This window comes from Aspergillus ochraceoroseus, assembly GCF_002846915.1.
Source record: "Aspergillus ochraceoroseus IBT 24754 chromosome Unknown P175scaffold_4, whole genome shotgun sequence".
Lineage (NCBI taxonomy): Eukaryota > Fungi > Ascomycota > Eurotiomycetes > Eurotiales > Aspergillaceae > Aspergillus > Aspergillus ochraceoroseus.
This window is the reverse complement of record NW_024468479.1, coordinates 1,894,008-1,911,208: the sequence shown is the minus strand read 5'-3', so window position 1 is coordinate 1,911,208 and position 17,201 is coordinate 1,894,008. Positions and strand designations below refer to the sequence as shown.

Sequence of the window (17,201 nt, the reverse complement as noted above, 5' to 3'; positions counted from 1 at the left end):
CATGTGTATATTCTTCAATGCCATTTCAGTATCTCGATTCCATCATTTTAGGATCTTTACGAGAATACCTATGCAATCTGCAGAATAATATATATTGTGTACGCTAATTAGCCCTCTAGATCACATCTATCTACCTTACCCGGCTTTTCACTAGTACTTAGCTATATTTATTCACCACCAGAAACTCACTAGGTAGTTAATTATTTGCTCTGGCTTTATGGGGATTATATTTCTAAAAAACATGACTTGATTGACGGTTCGTGCCACTCATTTTGTCTGAAACACGCTGTTTTGGTCAATTTGCTTGGCTTCAAGCAAGGAACAGGACGTGGTAGATGTGGAAGTGAGAGTTGGGCCTTTAAATTTCTCGATATGCAACGTCCCGCATGGGTTTTAATAGTAGCCGATAGAAATATGCAAGATTGATGCTTGTATTATTACCTCCTCGCATGGTCTGGCGATGATGTAGATAGATATTAGATACTGTATGTATTCCTTGAAAATTAGTTTAGCGCCACTAGTCAGGAACCGCCGTCGGTTTCGACTCGCCAACCGTTTCATCTTCACACTCCTCCGTACTCCTCTTCTCGTGTGCAGGATCTCGTCCAAAACTTCCCCTCCGCTCGACAGTTGATCCAACCTTCCATCCCATCCTGTTTCACCTCTGTCCATGCGCAACTCTGAGCGTTTTGATGCTTGATTCATTCTCCCCCAGACTGCCATGGGACGGAGGGGCCCTTTCTCTCAGAGATCTTGTATCCATAATATGAGGCCTCCCCTGGAGATCAGTTTAGTCCCTGAGTGCTCAGTGGACCCTCATTGTGGATGTCCTGCAGGGACCGTCTCTCTTGACCTTGATTAGGAGACTCGAATCAAAGGCGTCTTTCTCCGTCGGTCCCCCTCTGTTGCACGAGGCGCTCAAGCGATCCGTTCAACTCCCGCTTGTCGATGACCCTGTGATTTAACGGAGATTATTCCAGCATTGTGATAGGGACCCCCCCCCCACCCCTCGGAGCGGCTCTCTCCTCATATCGGTTGCGCTGCCGCTTTAGATAGATCATCCAGTACTCTTGGACGAGGACCAGAAAGTCGGGCAGGAAATTTCTTTCATAGTTGGGCTGTTAGGCTCTTCGTAGTTTAATGACCAAGCAGAGAGGGGGGAGGTTTATTGGGCCTTGGAAAGCTGCCACAAAGGTAAAACTCACTAATATCATTACAAGGATGGAGTAAACCGATATACAATGGGCCGGTCTTTATTGTTTCTTCACTGATGATTGGACTAAGTAGTTGTCGAGCGTTTTTCTTAGCGTCCCTGTTGATGTTGGCTGGTGACTGGGCAGTGAATGCTCTCTCCATCTTATTATCACCATCACTCGCTTGTTCATCTTCCTTCTTCTTCCTCCCTTCCTTTCGATCTTGCTTCCCCCCTTCTTAGTATAACAGACGGCGTCTTCGTCCTTCCGCTCTTTTCTTTGGATTTACTTCTGAATCTATGTCTTTTTGAGCTCTCACGAATATTTTGTGTCTCTCATTCGTTTTAGCTTCCTTTTACCAGTCTTTCGTTTAGTCCGCTGTTCGTATTCGGGTGCGACGACCTGTTCAGACGTCTCAAGTACGGTCGATCAAGCTACGAGATTGCAGCCATTTTGTCATCCTGGATTCCTAGCTAAATCAGCGGTTACATCCCATTCCAACTGGTTCTGCTAGATAGTGATCATAGGTATGTCCCTCTTGCTCGGTGTCTCCAACTGGACATCTACACAACGTGCATCACCATGACTTTCGCTTTCCTGTTACCAAAATCCAAATTTGCTGCTGCTTGTTTGTCTTTCTGGCGTTCCCCTTGTCTTCTCTTGCTTTTCGTCAAGCGAACCTTGGTGTGGCGCCCCTGGAAGGCACATCGCCGCTCTCATTCCTCAATGCAAGGAGTTTGCCCCTACCTAGAGCTCGGCAGCCACTTGCATAAACCGTGAACGCAACGCTCCTTTCTTACTGGACAATTGAGTACCATTTTTCTGTGCCTGTGGGCTGTGCTCGAGGTTTTGTCGAATCCGTGCGCTAACCCCCTCTTGCTTTGTTGTTGTCTTTGTTGTTGTTGTTCATTCATATACGGAGGAGCACTGTGAATCGACAACTTCGACATACACCCTATTCGTTCATTACGTTCTTTCAGATGTGGCTTTATCAGTGCTTCTTCATTCTCTCTCTCCATTGACTCGGATTCTAACTATCGCTCCTGGGGACGGTTTTAGCCGACTACTCTATTAAATCCCCAATCAACATCGCGTTTTAGGACCCAACCCCAGTCGCTCATTTCACTCAGCATCGATATTTACGATCATGCGCCGACAGCTACGACTCAATGCCGGTTTGGTAGCCAGCCTGATCGCCTTTTCGGGCGTGACTGATGCCTTCTGGCGCCTTCCGTGCCATGGACGCAGTGGTCTTGCACGAATCGACCCCTTGGTCTCTCCAGGAGAGCCCTCATACCATGTGCATACGGTTCACGGGTCAAGCGGTTAGTTTGAATCCTTGCAAGGCTGTTATGGGAATGTAAGCTGAACAATATGTCGTAGGCTTCTCCATGAATGCGAATATGGCGGCATTGCGTGCAGGAAGTTGCACATCGTGTGCTGTGAAACAAGATAGATCCGCCTACTGGGCCCCTGCCCTGTACTTCATCGATGAGCATGGTGACAGTGAGATTGTCAAGGAGGTGGGAGGCTTGCTCGCGTGAGTAATGGTACTTGCAGCGAACTCAAAGCGGCCGCTAATGAGTTGTGTGACACTAGCTACTATCTCCTGTATGGAGAGAAGGTCGAGGCATTCCCTGACAACTTCCACATGATCGCTGGTGATCCGTTCCTGCGAAACTTCACATGGCCTGTTCCTGACCCTCCTAAGTCGGATTGGACGGGTGACCAACTTAGCCAGGCATCTCTTCGCCAGAAAGCCCTTGGATTCAACTGCTTGAACTACGCCAAAACCCCTGAACCATCTCTGGGCCGGCACTTTTTGCCCAACAAGACCTATCTGGATGAACACTGTACCGATGGGGTTCGGTTTGAACTGATGTTCCCTTCGTGCTGGAACGGTAAGGACGTCGACTCGGCAGACCATAGGTCACACGTGGCCTATCCCTCACTCGTCATGGACGGCGTTTGCCCAGAGGGATTTGAGACTCGCGTCGTCTCACTTTTCTTCGAAACCATCTGGGATACCTACGCGTTCAAGGGTCGCGAGGGTTACTTTGCTCTTTCAACCGGTGACCCAACTGGATATGGATACCACGGCGATTTTATGCATGGCTGGGAACCAGGTGTCCTGCAGAAGGCTGTCAAGACCTGTACCAACCCATCTGGCCAAGTCTCAGATTGCCCTGTTTTTGACCTGCAGAGCGACCTCGAGTCTGCACTTTGTACCTTTGATGTGCCAGAAATCCTCAAACACGAAGATGTTACCAGGGTGAAGGGCAGTCTTCCCAACAAGGTTGCCATTGAATGGGGACCAGAGTACGCCTTTCCCGTCAAGTATGTTGGCGAGAACTTGGCCGCCTCTAGTGCGACCACTGCCGCAATCCCCGATGCCGATGCTGGTCTGAGTGTTTCTGCCAACCTTGGAGGTATTACAGGCAACATCCACGCTGCAGGTTCCGCAACAGAGGTTGCAGCTTCAACCACACACACGTCGTCCACAACGTCTACTACATCTACAACGTCTACTAAATCCACAACTACTACTGCGACCAGTACCAGTACCACGACGACGACGACGACAAGTACCACGACCGCTGCCACCACCACTACCAGTACCACTACCAGTACCATTACCAGTACCACAACCTCGACCATTACCTGGATTCCCACGCCTACCACCTCATATGTTCGGGCTACCGTCACACGGGAGGTCATATATGTTGAACAAGAGATTGTTGTCCTCGTGGATGAGAACAACCATCCGTTGACGACTGAAACCGGTGGCCTTGAGACCCTTTCCACGGCGTACAGCACCATAACCCGGACCGTTTCCACCGTAGTGACCATTCCCACCGAGCCACCTGCTAAACGCGAAAAGCATGATCACCTAGCCGCGCACAAGCGCCATCACCACGGCCACTCCCACTAAAAACACCAGAGTTATGTTGATTTCAAGAATCTCGTGTCCAAAACGAAGCATAGCTGAAACCCGCAAACCTGGTTGCATCCACTTGATATCCTTCGAAGCTCGGCCCGCCCACATTCGTTTTCTACCTTCCAGCTAGGTCCGACGTTCATTCCTTGGAGGATTTGATTCACTTCTCGAGGATATTTTATCACATCTTTTCTGCCCCCCTTCACTCTCTCTCTCTTGTCGATTCCTTTCGTCATGCCACCTCGATTCTTTTTTTTTTCTGATGTACATGTTTACAACTGTCTGCTTCTTGTCCTTGAGGGAACAGGTGAAGCATACAACATCTTCCCCATATCTCTTGACGAGAACGGGGATGGGTTAGTCGTGTTAGATATAGCCAAATGCACGCGTGCTCGAAGAGAATCCTTCCCGCGCTCTTGTCTGGCTTCCATTTTATGCCTTTTTACGTTTCTTCTATACCTCTTATCGTCTTGCATCACGGTGGGCCTCAATTTTAGTCTGATACGGGAGTAACGGTTGAATATTTTATTTCTTTCTTTTCTGCGTACGTATTCTTATGGATCTCGAAGGCCATTCTCAGTATCCTTGCTCCAACGTAGAGATGAGTAGATGAAGCGTACTTCTCCCCTGGTATTCAAGAAGAAAGAAACGAGGTAATCTCGTCGACTCTGTAGGACATGGCATGGCATACCTTTTATCTACCTAGGGATTCATTCGTGCTCAGCGATACATTCATCATTCTATCTATACTATCTATACTCTACTCTACTCTACTATACTCTACCATGCTATGCTATACTATGCGATACGTAGTTACGCTTCAGGTACTCAGTCGATTCCAGGATCCACATCGCATGAACATGAACCGAACCGAACTCCATCTTGTCAGATAGCAAGGTGAATGATATTTTATTTTGTCCTGGAGGTCTAAGTAGGTGTGGGTGATTATGCATGCATGTATCTAGATAGGTAGGTAGGTAGGTAGGTAGGTACAAGGAAACCCAAGTAGCATGCATAAACAACTCGTGTGTTATTATTGAAAGTGGCATAAAGCGTTAAAAGGTCATGTTGGGTTAGGTTTTTTTTTTTTTTTTTTTTTTGGGAAGAAAGAAAGGAGGGAGGGGAAAGAAGAAGAAGGAAAGCTCCAGGCTTACGCCGTAAAAGCCGCAGCGGAGGGAAGAACAGTCGGCGAACCCTGGCGAGGGGAAGTGCGGGTGATCAGATGCTCGAAGGACGCGGCCGCTTCGATGCGGGGGTTGAAGGGTTCGAAGTCCCACAGGTAGCCCAGGGTACGGAGCAACGACGAAGCCGAGTAGGAGACGGTCTGGCCGTCGCTGTTGAGGCCCTTCTGCTCGACGTGGCCCTTGCTGATCCAGGGGGAGATCAGCAGGGTGGGGATGCGGCCTCCGAGGCGGTCGAAGGTGAGGGTGTAGGGCTCGCCGCTGGGGGTGGACTCGGTGTAGGTCTGGTTGTCTGGGCGGGGGGCGGAGGGGGCGAGGACGTGGTCGAAGAAACCGCCGGTCTCGTCAAAGGTGAGCACGAAGAGGGTTTCTTCCCACTGGGGGCTGTTGCGGACAGCCTCGTAGACTTGCTTGATGAGGGCCTCGCCGTCGGAGATGAGGCCGCTGGGGTGCATGGAGGTTGTGCCGACGCCGCAGCAGGACGGGTTGATGTACGAGAACTCGGGGAGTTTCCCGGCGGCGGCGTCGGTGTAGAACTGGTCGAGGTGCACGATTTTATCGTTGTTGCCGGTGGAGTAGGTCCAGGTGAAGTACCCGGAGTCAGGGCCCGTGCCGCCGGCGGGGTCCCAGTAGTTGAGCCAGGTGTGGTTGGTCTCGGTCAATTGCTCCCAGATGGACCTTTGGGGGAGCTTGTGAGCGTGGAACCCAGCGTCGTTGGTGCCGTGGCCATAAGAAGAGCCGGAAACGATGGCAGCACGGTTGGGGTCCGTGGGCTATGTTTTCAGTTAGAGAAAGGAGCTAGACTAGAAACGCGGAGGGGGGGGGGGGGGGGGGGGGGGGGGGGAAGAGAGAGGACTTACACCCGGGATATCAGAGTGCCAGTGGTTAAAGGTCACGAAATTCTTGACCAGGGAGGTCAGAACTGGGACCTGCTCTTCAGTATAGTAGTGCATGACCTGAGTAGCCAAGGTAGTCTTGTTGACCTTGGAGCTGTAGCGGCGCATCTGCTCATGGAGGAAACCCTGATTGTGGGGGACAGCACCCTCCACAGGGTTAAAGGTACCAAAGAACTCGATGTTGTTGCCGTAGACAGAATGGTCGGGGTCATTGGACACAGAGTCATAGTCCTTGGGCTCAGTGCAAGCGGACCCCTCGGATGGATCAGTCAAGTTGAAAGGGTTGCAGAATGGGCCGCTGTTGACGGGGTTTTCGAGACCATGGTGTTTCTGGCCACCCAGCAGGTTGTCAAAGGAACGGTTCTCCATGACAAGGACAACGACATTCTTGATGTGCGACTTGAGTTGCGCGATTGACTTGTCAGTATGCGGCTGGCCATGGGGGTTGGAGGGAAGAGCCGTGGCCACAGCGGCAAAGGTAAGGAGACCCAAGAGAGCACTGAGGTTCATTTTGATTCAATTTGATATGGATTGGTTGTGCAGAAGAGGAAAGAAGAAGAAGAAAGATCTAGAGGAGCTGCTGCTGCTATCTCATGGAGGAAGGGGGCATCTCTGGTGACTTTATAGTCGCCTTGGACTCATCCTGATGGATTCTATTCCTTCTCGACTACGCAACCCCACGTGCATCGTGATATCATCCCCAGTATGGCTTCATGAGCCCAGGGCAGTGCTGATCATACCAGGTAGGTAGGTACATATACAAGGAGAGTGGAGGGTAAGGAGTTCAACATCTCCAATCACAGAGATCTAGATGTGCACGAGGAAACAGCCAGCCCAGGGTGCATAGCCGGGTAAGCCCGTAGTTTTTCGGGAATATATGCAGAGTGAAGACTCAAGCAATAACGAGTCTGGAACAAGAATGCCAAGTCAGGGCCAGGGAGCTCCAAGGGTCTTGGGGATGTCGTGGGTGGCATAGGAGGGATTCATTGGCCGGTAGATCTTCATTAGCATAACCTAAATCCATGAAGTTTTCGTGTAGATATTAATATACTGCATGCCAAGAGTTCTTATATAATGCTTAGCTGGATTAATCCTGGCATATCATCGATATAATGCATCTTCTCGCCGTATAATTCCTTCAACCCCTAACCCTAACCCTACCCCAAATAAAGGGTCCTTAGGGTCCGGGTAACGTTTTATTATCTCTAGGGTGATTGTTGCTTTATAGGTCAGCTCTTGTCATGTTATCAAGTTGATGATGGTGAAAAAGAAGAGAGAAGATCCATTCATAACTCATACATATCAACCAACACACGCATTGTATCCAACCTAATCAGATTAGGGTATATCTTCATGTATTCGTCTAGTCTTGTACACAATCTCAAACAAAAGAGATTCTATTCTTGCGGTGGAGTTGGAGGAATCCACTCGCCGTCTTCGAGCCACATCCCTGCGCCGCTGTATTTCCCGGCTTCGGCGCCCTTGAGGTAAGCAAAGCGGAAGAAAAGATCCTCTGGTTTGCCGTTGTCGTCGCGATCAATCCAGTCCGCGTCTATATCCTGGTCCACAGCGTCATCCTCAATCGTCGCGACGAATTGCAGCTCGAGTCCGCTGTGTCCGTGGCGGTGCCAGGTAAATTCACCCCGGGGATCCTCGTCTAAATAGCCTCGCCTGCGTTCCACATCGTTGACCAGAACAGACACTCCGTCAACACCAAGGCCTGTCATTCGTTCATTATCCCATAAGGTGAATGTGATGTTGCCGTTTCCGTGGAATGGCTCATCCGAATTGTTATCGGGGAGGGAGACTTTCACAGACGAGTTCGTAATGTCGGGATAAGTAGCTCCCCACCATCCTGAGCCCCCGGAGCCCCGGGAGTGTTCGCCCAGTGCCGCAGGCGTTTCAATAATCGACGCAAACCCCCATCGAGCAATGCCATTGATGAACAGACCAAGGAGCAATCCCTGGTAGATTAATGACGGTCGAGTCGGGAAGGCCGTTCCATGCATGAGAAGAATTGCAAGAATATAGTGATGGATGCGAAGGCGAAGACCAGGGAGTGGTAGCAATATCAGAAGGATCAGCCCCATCGAACAGTAAACCTTCAGATAGTGTGGCATCAGGCCTCCCTGGCGGATTTGCCAAGCCTGGCTAACAATAATCGTGATCACAGTCGGAATAACCAGACATAAGGCCAGTTTTGCGCCAGGTTGCTGCTGGATGTCATGGGGCGTGAGACGTTCAAGGGGAATCAGCCGAGCGAATGTATAGTTATTCAGCCCGCCAATAAATGCAAGCGGCAAGAAGAGGAACGTTTTGCTCATCTGATACTTGGGGTGAGCGAGTGGTGTCAACAAGGGCCGTGCGCAGTATTTGTATAGAACATAAGCAACAAACGATGCCGGAAGAAGCCGAGAGACAAAGGTGGACATGAGATCGGCAAGTTGAGAGAGTGGCGGCGGATCTGACACCAATCCGATCTGACTGAAAAGCATAAAAAAGGTGCTGAAAAATAATACTGGCGGAGAAGAGCAAAATAACCACAAAAGACTTAGGGCGCCAACAGTGATGCCAAACAGAGGCCATCGAGGATCCTGAGGACAAGTCTCATCCGAAGAAGAGAGCGAAACAAAGCTAAAAGTTTTTGGGAACGTTGATGGGAAACCAATTGAACTAATTCCGTTCCGTTTTGAGGCAGAGAACGAGTGTGCCGCTCCTTGTAAGCGTGCCACACCGCACCCTCCGGACTCTCGGGTGACTATTCCCGCATGGATGGCAGCCTGGCAAATAAAACTATCCGCCCGATATACACCCAGTTCATCCGATCCTGGCTCAGGCCCTCCTATAACAAGTCCTTGATAGCTATAGCTCTCATTGCCGACCACATGCGGCTCAAGCACTTTGGCGTCTTGACAGTTTGCGGGACATCGGAAGGCAATCGCCGAAGCAGTGAACGGGCGACAGTCGTTCCCATTGAGTCCACATGCATTTCCGCGCGCCCTACGATAGCAAATTAGATATGTCACAAAGCAGTATTTGGATGCGGCCTACCAGAAACTCGAAGTGCATGCGAGCGTGAGAGGTTTCCCATAACCTTCAAGATAACCTGCAGAACGAGAATGCAGGAAAAGAATAGTCCACGGCAAAAACCACGCAAAATACAAAAGCAACAGCAATGAAATCTTGTGCTTCCGCTTAGGAAAGAATTTCTCCAGGTACCGGGCAGGTAGTTCCTGGATCTGAGGGAACAACGGCTTCAATAAGAGCGGGTGTGGCGGATTAGGACCCTTGACCCACTCAGCTATGGCACGGCCGGCCTTTCTGAGGGGCAGAGGAACCCATCCCCAGCGAAATGACCTGGAAGATTCCCGTAACCAGACGGGGAGGAGAACGGTACCAGCCTCTACATCTCCAGGAAGCAGGTCGTCGGGAGCGTCGGGATCGTCGGAATGCTCTTCAACATGGACGACGGGCGGCATATAAACCCGGGAACCATCCTCGGGGCCTTCCCCAATCATTTTGATAAAAATTTACAGAGAAATCGAGCCAGCGATGCAAGAGTGATGCAGAGCAATGGATATGGAGAGGCAACGAGAGCCAAGACGTGGGATTCCCGGTGGCCTAGAACAAGCAGGACCCTCACCACCAGCGGAGGGGGTTCTTCTGAGGGTCTCAGGCGCACTAGGGGACGAACCCACGACAATTATGCGTGAGAGAGAGATAAACCAATAAATAAATAAATGATAAAATAAGGATATAGAGCTACCTAGGAATGAATGAGGATGATGTAGAAGGAAGGATGAAAGAAAGACAAGAAAGATGACTGTGTAGGTTGACAACCTAGCGAAAGTCAGAGGCTTGCGAGAGTGGCACCAATCAGTGGCGATTATGTCATCGGCAGCCTCATGTTCCTGCGGAGATTTTCAGGGCAGAGTTTTGTGTGTGGGAGGTTCTCTGGAGAAGGAAAAGCAGGAATTATTCATAAAAGAAGATGGTCAGAGGGCCGGTATTCTAATATTGAGTCTCTACAAGGGAGCAGGGGGGGAGAGAGAGTGTGTGTGAGACCCCTGCTGCAGATATCAAGAGTCTCCGGAGTAGTGTGGAGAGATTTTCCCCATATATCAACGGCTCTCCAGCTGCCAGCAGACTTTTATAAGACTTCCCTTAAGAGTTAGCTAGAGAAATACTGTTCATATAGTAGATTATTAAGCCTCGTAACCAGTGGGAGGTTATGGATAAAGCGTCCGGATTCCCACCGATTTATTGGCTGTGGAGATGGAAACCCGAAATTCGGATCCAGTTTTGCTTATCAAGCAGAAGGATTCAGAAACGCAGCCTTATAATCCGCACTTCGACGGGCTTGGGCGATTTGGAAACCCTCGCAAGACCTTGATTGACTTCTTCCAGGCGTGGTTGCGTTATCATCACCTACAGCATCGTCACCATGGCTCCTCCCCGGGATTTGTCCCATCATTTTAGCTACACCACCAAGAATCGCGCCGCGAGTGCCGTCAAGGGCTTTTATAAGTACTTCCAAATCCCCGGAATTGCCAATTTAGCCGGTGGTATGTATCCTCGGTCTTCCGTTGATGAACTTCAATCCACCCTGACCATAAACCCCGGCCAGGGTTGCCAAATGCTTCCTTCTTCCCATACGACACGCTAGAGGCCGCTGCTGCTCGTCCGCAGCGTTTCCCCATCACCCCTGATAACGGCCAGACCAGAGAACCCACGCCCACGGAACGAGTAACCGTACCCAAGGAGAGTCGGAGTGCCAATATCCAGAAGAAAATCGACCTCACCACAGCCCTGCAATATGGAACGGTTGAAGGAATTCCTCCCCTAGCGTCGTTCGTCCATACCCTCACGCGCGAGCAACTCCACCCCAATATCCCCTATACCGACGGACCCGATACGCTCCTCACCTGCGGATCAACCGATGGATTTAGCAAGGCCATCGAAGCCTTCACCAACCCCTGGAATCCTGAACGAGACTGGGTACATGTCAGACAGGGAGTGCTCTGCGAGGAGTTTGTTTATATGAATGCGATTCAGACTGTCGCCCCACGAGGTCTCAACATCGCCACAGTAGCGATAGACGAACAGGGAATGCTAGCGCAAGGCCCAGGCGGGTTGCTAGATGTTCTTCAGAACTGGGATTTCCGAAAGGGGCGACGTCCTCACCTCATGTACACAATAACGTATGACTCCCAGCTCTTCCAGCTCACTTGGTCAGTCTGTAACTAACCTGGATTTCGTTCAAACGCAGCATCGGCCAGAACCCAACCGGTGGAACCCTGTCGCTCGAACGCAAAAAGGACATCTATGCTATCTGTCAGCAATATGACGTCATCATCGTTGAAGACGACCCATACTGGAACCTGCAATACCCCTCAGCACAAGAACTGCAAGCGAAGCACCGAAGCACCCTCGTAAACACTAGCACTGTGTCGAGGCGCGACTACAATGCTGCCGGAAAGTCCTCCGGATACGAGTTCCTCGACTCCCTTGTACCGTCGTATCTATCTGTAGACACAGACGGACGAGTCGTCCGCCTCGACACATTCTCAAAGACTATCGCTCCTGGTTGTCGTCTGGGCTGGATCACGGCGCAGCCCGCTATCATTGAACGAATCGCCCGTATCACTGAAACGTCGACGCAGCAGCCCTCCGGCTTTGTTCAGGCCATGGTTGCGGAACTAATTACAGGTCAGCAGGTGGAGGACCGCGTGGTCGCCACGAGCAAGAACAGAACGGAGTTCGAGCAGGGGTGGCAGATGGACGGGTGGGTCCGCTGGCTCGAGGGACTCCGCGCCGCATACGAGAGTCGCATGCAGCAGATGTGCACGACGCTCGAGGAGGGCAAGTACACGATTCTTGCGGATGAGAAGCTGGGTGAGACAGCACTGAGCGATGACAGCGAGAGCGCCTGGGAAGTCTTAGATAAGGTGCAAATGTATGACTTTGAATGGCCTACCGGCGGCATGTTTGTCTGGGTCAAGATTTGCTACGAAACCCATCCTCTGAGCCGGAAGTACAAGCCCCAGAGGCTGTCCAAGGCGCTCTGGGTCCATTTCACGCATAAACCACATTTGTGCTTGCTAGGCCCGGGATCGATGTTCGCGCCCACGGAGGAAACTCAGGGCCGTGCCTGGCAGTACGTCCGGGTGTGTTTTGCCCCGATGCCTGTAGATGACATTGCTGGCATTACAGATCGGCTGGTCGAAGGGTTCCGGGCTTTCTGGCAGAGAAAGGACCTCGACGGTCTTGAGGATGAGGGTGGCCTTGCAGGAGCCGTGGATAATCTGCAAACGGGGGTTGCTAATAATTTCTTGGGAATTGGTTGTTAGTTGGGACATACTTTGGCGATCTACATACATACATATTGGTTCAGATTTCGGATACTCCAGCCATGATATTTACAAACCATTCACTTCAGGTGTCGCTTTCAGTATATAGTATATACTGTGATATAAACCAAGCCAAAAACATTTTCCAAAACTATGAACCCTATGCTTAGTAATCTACATAACAAAGTAACTAGTTAGTTAACTATGCAATTATGCCACCGCGGGGGATCAATATCGTCGTCAAATAAGTTATCCCACTCGACAACAGCCATAACCACCTCTAATGGCCCAGAATGTCCTCCCTCCTTGAATCCCTCGCAAACACTGACCTCGCTGAAGAAATCGAGGCCATCAATGCCATCTACGACCCGGATACGATCACCATAACGAGCACAACACCCACAGCCACGACCCCTCCCAAATTAATAACTCTAGAAAACTCGTCCTCCTCCTCCTCCTCCTCCGAAACACCCTCTACAACGACAACGACAATCAAACTCCAGATCCCAAACCATCCCCATCTATCTTTCCTCGTAGGATTCGAAAGCTCATACCCAGACACCCCGCCCAAGATCCTCGGGACCGCCTCCACCGCTTCCCGCGGGGAAGGCAAGATCGCCATCGACGTCCTAGAAAACATCCTAGACAGGACATACCAGCCCGGCGCTGTATGTTTATTCGACCTGATAAACGAGGCCGTGGAGGCGTTCGAGGAATTGAGCATTGGGGGAGAATCCAGCTTAGTCTCGAAAGAGAACCCGGAGACCAGCGCCAGGCATGAAGATTCCAGCGAGGCCGCGGCGGAAGCCAAGCTCCGGGCGGAGGATCTCGCGGCGTTGTCGCTGCATGATAGCTTTGGGTTAAGCGAGGCGCCGAATTGGGTTCTTTCGGATGTGGTGACGGAGAAGAAGTCGGTGTTTGTGGGGCGCGCCGCTAGGGTTACGAGTTTAGATCAGGCGCAGGGGTTCTTGGATTATTTGCTTGCGGTGGATAGGAAGGTTGCTGCTGCGACGCATAATATTAGCGCGTGGCGGATTCGGCAGAGGGGTTCCTTTGTGGCGGGTGGTGGTGGTGGTGGTGGGAAGGAGAAAGCAGCAGGAGGGGAGTCTGCCGAGATGATTGTACAGGATTGTGACGATGATGGGGAGACGGCTGCCGGGGGGAGACTGTTGCATTTGATGCAGTTGATGGATGTTTGGGATGTCGTGGTGGTTGTGACCCGGTGGTATGGGGGTGTGTTGCTGGGGCCGGATCGGTTTCGAATCATCAATGCTGTTGGGAGAGATGCGCTGCTCAAGGGTGGATTTGTAAAGGAGAAAGAATCCGGAAGTGCAAATGAAAAGGGGAAGAAGAAGGGGAAAAAGTGAGTCTGGCCCGAGAACACAACTCTGCTCATTGCCGGTATGAGATATATGGCTTTGATTATTTTGGGGGACTTCTGGGGTCGAATCATCCCGCCCGGATCGGATAGTGACCACAGGCTACTGGGGCAGTCCGTGTTGGATCCCGGTTTGGATCGGCTTCGCTGTGTCTGGTCTGTCCTGTTCGGGCCAGCTCATATGAGAACAGCATTTACTCAAGCGAGCAAATCTGCCAACAATTATCGGATGGATAGTTGGTAGTTATCCATCGGCGTCGCTGGCAAGCTTACCACGACACTATTCACGACGACCAAGATAATGAAAGTACGAAGGTTCAACCAGAGTCTACATAACGAATACAGCATAGAATCTGACTGGGGGAATTATCATTGCTCCAGCTACTTAGTAGGAGCAGGCCTGACTAGGTCTGAAGCACCCAGCTCGACCTTTCTCTTCAGTATCATCATATTCTGCAGCGCTGACAGCGTCCAGCCCAAGAATTGAATTACATGCATACCGCGTTTGTTTCGTCGAGACCAGGAAGTAAAGTAGGTAAGACCAGCGGATTGATTTAGCCTAGCTAGTCGATAATCCAAAAGTATAGGTACATCCGAATAGTCCGCCGCGTTAAAGAAGTGGTCATTAAGTCGTTAGTTGAGAATCCCGTATACTCCTAGCTCAGGGAAATGGCATCCTGTATCCTATATCACAAGCCCGTGTATGTATGTACTACACAGCAGTACATGGTAGCAATCGCCAGAGACCCAATAGAAAAACACTATGCTAGTTTGAAATTCAACCTTTTTTTTTTCATGGAAATCGCAGTTAATAGTATGGAACTCCGAGTCGTAAGGGCTCAACGTATCGGGCTTCACCAAAGACAGCTTTGGCACTCTTGTCGTCACCAATGTGGCCGAGTTGAACTGTTTTATCGCGAAGTAGATTGACCCGGCCGTCAGCGTCCAGGGGATTGAACGTCTTCTCTTTTGATAGGATATATGGGTTTCCGTATGTCAGGCCCATGACCGGGTCGAATATGTTCGGGGCTATAGTTTTCAGGCGGACGCAAATGCCCGAGACCCCCACGGCGAAGAGAAAGACGGAAGAAATAATAAGGACAGCCGTCCAGGCATAATCAGGACGATAAACCAGGGTGTAATGCGTCAAAGTGGCATTGGTGGACGCCCCAACAAAGGGGGCGCCGGAGTTCACCAGTGTTCCGAGCCCATATGGATACATGTAGCAATTGCTGTCATATGAATCCCAACTGGATTGGTTTGCGACTGTCAAAAGCCCGTCCGCAGGGATATGCGGATGTCCGTATAAGCTCAGGTTTTGGGTTGGTAGGTCTCCCGAGAATCCTGTGGGGGCCATAAAGGCCTGGATACCTGTATTCAAGAGGATCGAGGCCCTCGTAGCGAACAGGTCTAGACTGACTGTGGAGATATTCACCTCATCCGGGATCACGCCTATACCTGTCTGGATGGGCGCGAGGCTAGAGTCATTCAGAAAGAGTGCAGACGTAGTTGACCCCCAGATAACATCACGAGAGGACCAGCTGCGACTGGCAGCAGAGATCATCTCCAATACTTTCCAGGCCCAGTAGTCCATCGCAGTAGAGTTCTCGCTTCGATGGTCCGTGATTGATGGCCGGAGCTTGGTTGCTGCGCAGCTTCTATCCACGCACCCAATGAAGGCTTCCACGAAGCGCTGTTTTATCTGGCACGTTGTGACTGATGTTTCGAGTAAATATGTGGCATTGAAGCGTAACGTCCGCGGGAGGGTAAAGTTAGGGTTGTTTGGATCGATGGTGCCATTCTGGAGACTGGCATACTCCCAATCTTTACCGCTGGGGTAGAACCCATCCGCAGGCAGGCCCAGGAACTTTTGGCTGCGGATGAAGTTCTCCTTCCCAACACTAGTGAAGCAGTTCTCACAGGATACGGCGAATCCGTCATCATAGTTATCGTTGGTCACGCTCTTGAACGGTTCACAGGATAGCGTGACATATGTGGATTCAAGGGTGAAATTCACATCCCCTTGCTTCGCCGTTTCAGCCAAGTTAATGACCGGTACACCGAAAAGAGAGGTGAAGTCCTCAATCCCTGATGTTTTGCCGACAGGCATCCAACCGTCAGCGTCCGCCTCCGACTGGTTTGCTGCTTCCAGCCTGGGTATCTTGATATTCCCCCATTGATCGAGTGGGCCTGCCTTGGTCGCGGCGCCCTGCATTAAACTGGCCAAATAAAGGTCACGCATAGACAGTGGCCAAGAGCCGTCATTCCCAACCATGATCGCTGTGTATGTAAACATGGATCCGAGGGGTCCATTATCCCAGTACCGGAGCTCAGGATTGGTAATCTCGGTCAAATTTGTTTTATACAGTAGTCGAACCGTGCTCTGACCCCCAAGCGGCGACATTACCCATAGGAGAAGGAGTCCCCAAACAAGGAACGAGGTAGGCATATTGATGAGATGTAGGATGGGATCCGCGGTTGCGTTGGTATTCATCAAGGCCCATAGCGTCTAGCAATACTCGTTATGTTACTCTGCGACAGGTACTTGATGTTTAATAAACGACTAACCGACATGCGAACAGATCTCTGGGCAAAATACCGGCCAACGCTCTTCAAGGAGCGTGAAAGCAAAGCAGCGAAGAGAATTGGATATATGGTGGGTCCCTATATCTCGTCAGCCTGCATCCTGGCATGTCGTTTCAGAGCTATGCGGATGATCTGTGCATACCAACTTCATTGCTTGCTCCATCGCCGATCCCAAGCTATCTCCCGTTCGTCGATTTCGCATGCTGAGCGCGATGATTGCAAGCGCTATGGTACGGTTAAAATCAACGCCCATGAATTCCAGTAACCGGGAGTCAGGTCAATACCGATGAAGCACAACGCGACCAGACATAGGAACATTTCGAATACAAGTGCAATAATAGACCCCGCCGGCTTTTTCAACATTCTGCCCGACTCGCTTTGAGTCGACACCGGTATTCGATTGGAGAACGCCGTTTGGGATTGCTCCTCCGGCCGTAAAGTGCCGGAGGAGCAGTTTCGACCGTCATGAAGACCATGAGGTATAGGCATGTACGGACTCCCCTCCGCAGATGATGGCATAGCGATATGTCTTTGAGCTCAAAAAGACGTCGCCATTGATGCGCTGGCGGCCAGTCCTTTTAAAAGCCGCAGGAGGTGGTACAATCTACCCCCCAAGAGCCGCCAGTCTATCAGGGAAGTGCTGCATATTTGTTTCACTTTTACTATGGCTACTGATGGG

The 17,201-nt window shown here is 50.8% G+C and overlaps 7 protein-coding genes across 7 annotated transcripts; 4 read left to right on the top strand and 3 right to left on the bottom strand.

Moving 5' to 3' along the window:
* Nucleotides 1–2,340: 2,340 nt before the first annotated feature.
* P175DRAFT_0532474 (DUF1996 domain-containing protein) lies at nt 2,341–4,125 on the top strand (the record flags this gene model as incomplete). The annotated part of the gene is made up of 3 exons (XM_040899969.1): nt 2,341–2,518; nt 2,577–2,733; nt 2,793–4,125. 3 exons carry the CDS (start codon nt 2,341–2,343, stop codon nt 4,123–4,125), a joined length of 1,668 nt encoding a protein of 555 aa, XP_040752495.1.
* Nucleotides 4,126–4,245: 120 nt separating this feature from the next.
* Nucleotides 4,246–4,782, top strand: P175DRAFT_0246274 (uncharacterized protein). Its single transcript, XM_040892682.1, has one exon. It carries the CDS (start codon nt 4,366–4,368, stop codon nt 4,642–4,644), a length of 279 nt encoding a protein of 92 aa, XP_040752494.1. The 5' UTR covers nt 4,246–4,365; the 3' UTR covers nt 4,645–4,782.
* A 499-nt stretch (nt 4,783–5,281) lies between these two features.
* P175DRAFT_0532473 (phosphoesterase superfamily protein) lies at nt 5,282–6,718 on the bottom strand (the record flags this gene model as incomplete). The annotated part of the gene is made up of 2 exons (XM_040899968.1): nt 5,282–6,085; nt 6,173–6,718. 2 exons carry the CDS (start codon nt 6,716–6,718, stop codon nt 5,282–5,284), a joined length of 1,350 nt encoding a protein of 449 aa, XP_040752493.1.
* Nucleotides 6,719–7,354: 636 nt separating this feature from the next.
* On the bottom strand, nt 7,355–9,919 carry P175DRAFT_0246178 (LCCL domain-containing protein). Its single transcript, XM_040892681.1, has 3 exons — nt 9,260–9,919; nt 7,508–9,208; nt 7,355–7,428 (listed from the first exon to the last, which is right to left on the bottom strand). The coding sequence occupies exons 1-2, from the start codon at nt 9,724–9,726 to the stop codon at nt 7,606–7,608; spliced, it is 2,070 nt and encodes a 689-aa protein (XP_040752492.1). The 5' UTR covers nt 9,727–9,919; the 3' UTR covers nt 7,355–7,428; nt 7,508–7,605.
* Nucleotides 9,920–10,549: 630 nt separating this feature from the next.
* P175DRAFT_0501735 (putative aromatic amino acid aminotransferase) lies at nt 10,550–12,705 on the top strand. The gene is made up of 3 exons (XM_040897237.1): nt 10,550–10,773; nt 10,836–11,409; nt 11,478–12,705. The coding sequence occupies exons 1-3, from the start codon at nt 10,653–10,655 to the stop codon at nt 12,556–12,558; spliced, it is 1,776 nt and encodes a 591-aa protein (XP_040752491.1). The 5' UTR covers nt 10,550–10,652; the 3' UTR covers nt 12,559–12,705.
* On the top strand, nt 12,576–13,945 carry P175DRAFT_0501734 (IMPACT family protein). The gene has a single exon (XM_040897236.1). It carries the CDS (start codon nt 12,852–12,854, stop codon nt 13,923–13,925), a length of 1,074 nt encoding a protein of 357 aa, XP_040752490.1. The 5' UTR covers nt 12,576–12,851; the 3' UTR covers nt 13,926–13,945.
* A 799-nt stretch (nt 13,946–14,744) lies between these two features.
* P175DRAFT_0557774 (uncharacterized protein) lies at nt 14,745–17,071 on the bottom strand (the record flags this gene model as incomplete). Its single annotated transcript, XM_040900799.1, has 4 exons — nt 16,807–17,071; nt 16,665–16,747; nt 16,505–16,600; nt 14,745–16,445 (listed from the first exon to the last, which is right to left on the bottom strand). Exons 1-4 carry the CDS (start codon nt 17,039–17,041, stop codon nt 14,745–14,747), a joined length of 2,115 nt encoding a protein of 704 aa, XP_040752489.1. The 5' UTR covers nt 17,042–17,071.
* Nucleotides 17,072–17,201: the final 130 nt, after the last annotated feature.

What these genes read in the sequence shown, in the direction of transcription:
- P175DRAFT_0246178 (XM_040892681.1), bottom strand. Translation starts at nt 9,726, where the DNA reads ATGATTGGGGAAGGCCCCGAGGATGGTTCCCGGGTTTATATGCCGCCC. An exon ending in GCATGCACTTCGAGTTTCTG is followed by an intron (nt 9,209 to 9,259) that starts GTAGGCCGCATC and finishes TTGCTATCGTAG; the next exon opens with GGCGCGCGGAAATGCATGTG.
- P175DRAFT_0246274 (XM_040892682.1), top strand. Translation starts at nt 4,366, where the DNA reads ATGCCACCTCGATTCTTTTTTTTTTCTGATGTACATGTTTACAACTGT.
- P175DRAFT_0501734 (XM_040897236.1), top strand. Translation starts at nt 12,852, where the DNA reads ATGTCCTCCCTCCTTGAATCCCTCGCAAACACTGACCTCGCTGAAGAA.
- P175DRAFT_0501735 (XM_040897237.1), top strand. Translation starts at nt 10,653, where the DNA reads ATGGCTCCTCCCCGGGATTTGTCCCATCATTTTAGCTACACCACCAAG. An exon ending in AATTGCCAATTTAGCCGGTG is followed by an intron (nt 10,774 to 10,835) that starts GTATGTATCCTC and finishes AACCCCGGCCAG; the next exon opens with GGTTGCCAAATGCTTCCTTC. An exon ending in CACCTCATGTACACAATAAC is followed by an intron (nt 11,410 to 11,477) that starts GTATGACTCCCA and finishes GTTCAAACGCAG; the next exon opens with CATCGGCCAGAACCCAACCG.